Source organism: Magnolia sinica, chromosome 4, assembly GCF_029962835.1.
Source record: "Magnolia sinica isolate HGM2019 chromosome 4, MsV1, whole genome shotgun sequence".
Lineage (NCBI taxonomy): Eukaryota > Viridiplantae > Streptophyta > Magnoliopsida > Magnoliales > Magnoliaceae > Magnolia > Magnolia sinica.
This window is the reverse complement of record NC_080576.1, coordinates 59,773,414-59,781,371: the sequence shown is the minus strand read 5'-3', so window position 1 is coordinate 59,781,371 and position 7,958 is coordinate 59,773,414. Positions and strand designations below refer to the sequence as shown.

General features: G+C 43.6%; 1 protein-coding gene across 1 annotated transcript in view; it reads right to left on the bottom strand.

Annotated features, from left to right (window-relative positions):
- Nucleotides 1–4,761: 4,761 nt before the first annotated feature.
- Nucleotides 4,762–7,958, bottom strand: part of LOC131244154 (uncharacterized) — a 157,626-nt gene continuing 154,429 nt past the window's right edge. Inside the window, 4 exon segments of the mRNA XM_058243803.1 lie at nt 4,762–5,222; nt 5,254–5,258; nt 5,606–5,958; nt 6,310–7,626. Coding sequence (XP_058099786.1) covers nt 4,762–5,222; nt 5,254–5,258; nt 5,606–5,958; nt 6,310–7,626 — 2,136 coding nt within the window.

The following is a 7,958-nucleotide window of genomic DNA, read 5'->3' as shown; positions in this document are numbered from 1 at the left end:
TTAGCAGATCTCTGCAGTAAGTAAAATGGCAGAGAATCCAGGAATTTCACTATTTACTATTTACATACAGGTAAAATATAGTTGAATTCAATGTAAAGAAAAACAATCACAACCAATTCATGTCATTTACTTCAACATATAAATTTAGGGGGAAAAAACCAGTAATCTTTATAGATGAGGGCCATGTAAGCCCAACTTTCATTGATCCAGACCGTACATATGGTGATAACTAGACACTCTAGATCCAGACCGCTGCTAGAAACTAGACACTCTACCCACAGAAGATTCCAGCCAATCCATGTCCATGGAGAGACCTTTTGAATTAATGAACAATCAAAAGTTTCAATTAAGCGAATCGAAAATTAGGTGGCATGGCATGCAACAAGGTTATTACATGCCATCTCACAAATACTACATAAAAGGGTAGGCTAAATCAGATGATCCCAGCCCTTTGAGTGTGGGTTTATTTTCTCACCACCATCTGTTTTTACATATCATAGATAATTAGCATCATCAAAACCAACAACATATAAGTATACATGTTATCAAATGTACAGTAAGATCTAATCACTTTAAGACCCGGCTGAACATCGAATCTAAATTCTCGAGTTTTTGAACATGTCAGAGTTTCTCTGATGGCAACTCACTATTAGGATTTTATAATGAGGATGGTGTTAGTAGCTTCCATTGGCCTTCCATGTATATTGAACAGTCCCATAAAGTGGCACACATGAAGAAGATGAGATCTGTACACTATGCATCTAGTGGCCCTGTTATGGATGGTATGATGGACCATACAAAAATCACATTGCACTAGACAATACAAACTGCTGATTACTAAATTACATTAACCAACAGATTAACCTTTTGACACTGTGTCTAAAAGGTAAACTCTGTAGTCTAATCCAGATAAAGCAATCCAAGAGATATTGAATCACTGAAAAAAGAAATCCAAACTCACTTGGCTTGTAGATGTTTATAGAACGACACACTTCCCCTTCCTTCATGAGTCAAGATCAACATCGGCACCATCTTCCTCAGCTTCATCTTCTAGGTCATTTCCAAGATCTAAAAAAGTCAATGAATAACCATTAAAATGCTTCATCTTCTAGGTTCATTTCCAAGATCTTATATAAGTTCATTTCCTGCTACATCCTTTTGATTCTAAAAATCATTAATTAGAAATGGAACCAATTCCCTACAAAGAACAAAGGTTAACATAAATACTCTTGAACCATGTAAGCAACACTTCAAATACATGAATACTCCAGCTCCAGCTTATTGGCATTCATGATGCATTACATTCCCCAATAAAGGCTGCCTACACTAGTTAACAAATCAAATATTTAAAAATGATTGCTTCTGGATGAATAATTGCCCGTGGAATCATGAAAGATTTGAAAATATTCAAACATATAAGAGAACTATCCTTCTATTTTTGAGGTAGCATTTGGAGTTACTGACAAATCATGGATGACAGTTGGTAGGGCTTTCAGCTACCCACCCAATCATAATCATAAACATTTAAAGAATAAATATCCAAATATATAAGAAAAAGAATGAAATAATGATGTAAATGTAAGTTAACTTAGTGAAACATATTTTTCCAAACATGTCATCTTGTGTAACGCCCTGAAATTCGGGGGTCGAGCATAACTCAGCTCCCGAGTTCCAAAACATCACTTATGCAACATAATTAATGAATGATGTATGTTGACTGTATTAGCACATAAACATGGGATAGATTAAGCCAAAACGCAGATATGATTCAGGGATAAGTGAATAAAGCAAGCGGAAGACTTATAGTAAAATATGTGTGCAAGTGTAAGTCCCTAAATTACATATACAACCAGATCGTGTAAAAGTGTTCTTTAACAAAATTATAAGTACAAGTTACATCATTTCAGTCCCCAAATTATCCCAGGAATCCCGCGCATCAGACCGAGGCTCGCTAGAACCCGTCTGAAAACTGCATATAGGAGAAGGCAGCCTCGTCGTCATCCAGCTCCAGCTCTGCCTCAGACGTCGCATCCACATCTGCAACATCAGGGCCTAAGACAGAGTCTGGTGGGTGTGTAACACCGCCTCAGAACGTGGGAGTGAGTGATCAACTCAGTGGAACAATAAGGCACTGGTTAACATGTTATCAGTTCAATCAAACAGTAATGATAAAGCAGGATAAGTAATTAAATCCTAAGTACTCTTGTTAATGCAAGTATGAATGCAATATGATGCATGCCCTCACGCGTACACCCTCAGCGTCTTCATCTTACGTTACGCATGACATCGCCTCAAAGTGCGCCACATCTACAAAGCACATGCAAATGCGGTGCATGGATATGATTACCAAGTTGTTATTAGTCCATTTCACACAACAGGATTGGGAAGCTAAGATACCTTCCTCATATCACCATCCAAACAGTGATCCATACTAGGGTCGTCAATCCTAGACATCTCATACGACAATATGTTTGAGGTCGTAGCAAAGGGCTCGTCACCAATCAATGCACGCCTTTCATGCCCTTACTACCACAGATCAGCTCGTCACCTCCTTGCGGTATCCAGGTATGCTGGAGGTCACTACAAAGGGCTCGTCACCAATCAATGTAGGCCGACAGCACGAATATAGTGTCCCATACCACCATAATCGGCTCACGAGTTAAGTTGCTCACTGGTCACTGCGGGGAGGCTCGTCACCCCAGCGTAGGCCGACAGCTCGACCACGGTGTCCCATACCACCATGTCCGGCTCATGAGTCTTAGCGGATCAGGTACCATGGTTATTAGGATTTCACTGGTAAGTTCGGTACCCTAGATTCAAGCAGTAGCGTCCATACATGGTTAACATACACTGGACAATCGGGTTAGTTGACGAACTCGACTAGCACGAGCGCACGTTCAGTTGAACGACATAGAGTGCGCAAACACTCCGCGTGGCCAAACCACTGCCGCCAACTCTAATACGGCTCGGGTTCGTCTAATACGTCCTACGTGGCGAAAGCAATCTCAACCACGAATATAGGGTCAATTACCGATCTCCTGGACTAAGGCATAGTCCCAAATATCCTACACTACTACAGATATTCATATGGAATGTAAAACAGTAATGGAACAATAACTCAAATCATGTTACATACACATCTGCAGAATATCAACTTAACATAAATGTAAGCATAGGAATGCTTGAATTTAAATAACTTGGAATGTAAATGCATAAAGGAAATCATGCGCATCCATAGAAGTATTGAGAATCACTTCTCAACGCCCACACTTAGTGTAATCAGTTACACTTAGGTCATTCATGCATTTCTACAAACACTTAGCATACAAGGAATAACATACATGACGTATGTTGGAATACATGCACTTAGACAATTCCCTTTACCAAGGAGTTGTCATACATGCATCTAGCATACATACATGACCAATAATCATGGCAAACACAAGTGCGTATTTTATACGTATACGGTACTTTATAAATACACTTAAAATACACAAATCTCAATATAGCACATGCATATCAGGAAAGCAATGTAAACATAACATTTGACATGTGAAATCTCATCCATAACAAGAATAAATCACTAACTGGGATTGAAAGCCTTGAAAACCATAACCTATACACTTAAAGTCCGCACCTTAAGCGAAGAAAGAACCGCCGAACTGATTTAAATGAGTTGTCTTCGTCAACGGCGCTAGAATACCCTAAAATAAGGATAAAAATGAGATACAACAACACCAAGTCTAATCTAAGCTCTAACACAGATTAGGGTTAGGTTAACTTACCCCAAAAGAACTCAGAATCGCCAAAGGAACGATTCAAAGTGAAGATTCAAAGGTGAAGAAGAACAAGGAAGAATCAAGATGATTCACCAACCAATCTCTCTCACTAACTCTCTCTTTTCCACTCTCTTTCCAAGCTAGGGTTAGAGAAAATTCGTATGGAAATGAGAGCTAGGGTTTAAGGACTATATATAGACCTTAAAATGATGGAAATAACCCCAGGGTCAAGGTATACTTAGGAAGCACGCCTTTCTCGATCCAACGAAGCACTTCTGGTGGGCCTATAACCACGAAAGGTCGGACTTAAGCTCATTGACCATGGATCTAGGTCAGGCTGAGATTTCATACCGACCGGCTCTTCAGATCAGCCGTGGCGGACCACACTCAATTCAACGGTCACGGAATCTCGATCAGGTCCACAAGCACTAGGATATGCCTGGGCCAACCATCCTGATCAGAGGGTGAAATTGGGTCAGAATCCAACGGTCTTATTGCTTAAAATCGTCCCCCACGCCCCACGACTCAGATTTCATAAAAAGCTTATTAAATTCCAACCGTTCTCACACTCTTCACTCTGAGCTCAACCAAATCGACCCAGAACATCAGATCGACTTGATTTTCGAGGTGAAGATCAAGCCCAACTCGGTGACCGCAACAGCCTAAGATCATCGCTATCGGACTTTCGACGCGCGGTCTAGGTCCGATCCAGATCTTCCAAAAATTCTCCGAAACAACTGGATTTAGCGATGGATCCCGGATTCATAGTAATGTAGCGCTCACTAATCTACACGTTTAGAGCCATGCAGATACAATTTAAAGTGATTGATGCGAATTTCACAAGCAATCGAGTAAAGCACTAATTACCCCAAAACAACTACTTAAGGAAAGATAAGCACAAAAATTCCAAGGTCGTTACAATCTACCCCCCTTAAAGAAAATTTCGTCCTCGAAATTCATACCTTCGTATAATCCTCAAGGATCAGATGGTAGGTCTTACCTCAGCTTCAGATTCCCAAGTAGCCTCTTCTACGCCATGATGCGTCCATAGCACCTTCACGAGAGGGATAACCTTGCTACGCAGTACCTGCTCCTTCCTGTCGAGAATACGCGTCGGTCGCAGTACATAAGTGGCATCCTCACTCAACTGCACTTGCTCCCAACTGATAATATGCGAAGGATCAGGAACGTACTTCTTCAGCATAGAAACATGAAATACGTTATGCACGCCCGCAAGAGGTGTGGGCAAAGCAAGGCGTTATGCTACCGCTCCCACTCAATCCAGAACTTGAAATGGACCAATAAATCTTAGCGTCAGCTTCTCCTTCTTACCGAACTGCAGAACTCCCTTCATAGGAGAGACCTTCAGAAACATATGGTCTCCAACCTCAAACTCAAGCGGTCGACGCCTCGTATCAGCATAACTCTTTTGCCTACTCTGCGCTGTCAGAAGTCGACGTCCAATGATGTCAACCTTCTCTGAAGTCACCTGCACCAACTCCGAGCCAAGCAAACTACGCTCACCAATTTCTGCCCAACAATGTGGTCCTCTGTATGGGCGACCATACAACGCCTCATAGGGAGCCATGCCGATACTCGCCTGGAAACTATTATTATACGCGAACTCTGCATACTGAAAACAATCATCCCAACTGTCCTTGAAATCCAAAACACAAGCTCACAACATATCTTCCAGGACCTGATTCACGAGCTCCGTCTGCCCATCTGATTACGGATGAAACGTGGTGCTGAACTTCAGTTTCACACCCATCGCTTCTTGGATACGAGTCCAGAAGATAGATGTAAAACGCGTGTCTCTATCAGACACAATCTCCAGGGGAACTCCATGCAGACGCACTATCTCCTTGATATACAACCTAGCCAACTCGTCTGCAGAGTAAGTGACTCTGATCGGTAAGAAATGCGCCGACTTCGTTAATCGATCGACGATCACCCAAATAGAGTCAAATCCCTTTCTCGTCCTCGGCAACCCAGAAATAAAATCCATAGAGATGAAATCCCACTTCCATTCAGCTATGGGCATGGGCTGCAACAACCCAGGAGGTCGACGATGCTCTGCCTTGACCTGCTGGCACGTGAGACAACGAGAAACAAATTCAGCAATCTGGACCTTCATATTGTCCCACCAATAAGACCTCTTCATATCCTGATACATCTTCGTGCTACCTGGATGCATCGCAAGCTTAGAACTATGGGCTAACTCAAGAACCTCACGTCTCAAGTCAGGGATGTTAGGAACACATAACGGGCCACGAAAACGTAGGCCCCCATCAGAACTAACACTCCAGTCGGAGCTCTCATCTGTACCAACCCGCTGCCTCATCTTCACCAAAAGCTCATCATCTGCCTGAGCTGCAACGATCCTCTCGTCGATAACGGGCTGTACACGAATGTGTGCGATAACTTCATACGGCTCAACCACCGTAAGCTTCTGCTCAAAATCGCGCACGAACTCCAACATCTCCCACTCTGCTATCATCAGCGGAGCCGCAAACTCCAAAGCCTTCTTGCGACTCAACGCATCTGCCACAAGGTTCGCCTTACCAGGATGGTAAGAAACATCGAACTTGAAGTCCTTCAATGTTTCCATCCACTCCTCCATATTCAAATCACGCTGCGTGAATATATACTTAAGGCTCTTGTGGTCGCAAAAGAGCTCGAACTCCTCACCATAGAGGTAATGTCTCCAAAGCTTTAATGCGAAGATGACAGCTGCCAATTCCAGGTCGTGCGTAGGGTAATTCTCTTCGTGTTTCCTTAACTGACGCGAAGCATAAGCAATCACCCTGTCCTTTTGCATAAGGACACAACCCAGACCAACGCGAGAGGCGTCAGTATATATAATATACTTAACCCCTTGCTCTGGCAATACTAGCACAGGGGCGGACGTCAACTTGTCCTTCAGCTCCTGAAAAGCTAACTCCGCCTGCTCACTCCAAGCAAACTTCAAATCCTTCCGTGTCAGCTGCGACAACGGTCTGGCAATCTTCGAGAAGTCCTGAATAAAGCGTCGATAGTAGCCTGCAAGGCCAAGAAAGCTCCTCACCTCAGTAACTGAACCAGGCTGCTTCCAGTCCTGCACTGCAGCTACCTTGGCAAGGTCGACGGCTATCCCGTCCTTGGACACCACATGTCCCAGGAACTTGACTTCCTCTTTCCAGAAATCACACTTCTTGAACTGTGCGAAAAGCTGATGCTCCCTAAGAGTACCCAAAACCGCTCTTAAGTGCTCCTCGTGCTCTGCCCGGCTCGTCGAATAAATCAAAATGTCATCAATAAATACAATGACGAATCGAAACAGGAATGGCCGAAATACCCTGTTCATCAGATCCATGAACACGGCCGGTGCGTTCGTCAGACCGAACGACATCACAAGGAACTCATAATGACCGAAGCTGGTCCTAAAAGCGGTCTTCTGCACGTCTCCATCCTTGACGCGCAACTGATGATACCCTGACTGCAGATCAACCTTCGAGAAGTACCGTGCCCCCTTCAACTGATCAAACAGATCATCAATCCTGGGCAAAGGGTACTTATTCTTCACAGTTACCAGATTCAACCTGCGATAATCAATACACAATCGCAAGGAACCATCCTTCTTCTTCACAAACAAAACAGGCGCTCCCCAAGGAGACACACTGGGCCGAATAAAACCCAATTCTAGCAAACCATCTATCTGCTTCCTCAACTCCTCCATTTCACTCGGAGGCATCCGATAGGTGGGTAAAGAAATGGGCGCCGCACCAGGCATAAGATCGATAGCAAAATCAATCTCACGCTGAGGAGGTAATCCAGGAATCGACTCAAACACATCTTCAAACTCCTGAACCACCGGCGTACTAACCAACGCCGACTCGGCCGAACTCTCCAACAGAGAAGAATAAAAATCAATACGAATAGGGTAACTGACCTGAACCGGGAAAGTAACAATCTCGCCCTCAGGTCCATGGATCGTCACTGATCTCGCTTCACAATCAATCTCAGCTCGCATCTTCGTGAGCCAATCCATACCCATAATAACATCGTAGTGATAAAGCGGTGCGACTAGCAAATCAACACGGATCGATCCACTTCCCAGATCGACCAAACAATCCATACAACGCTTGTCCAAGGCAGAGGACATCCCCGTAGCGGTAGTAAGCGTCACTCCAGGTATAG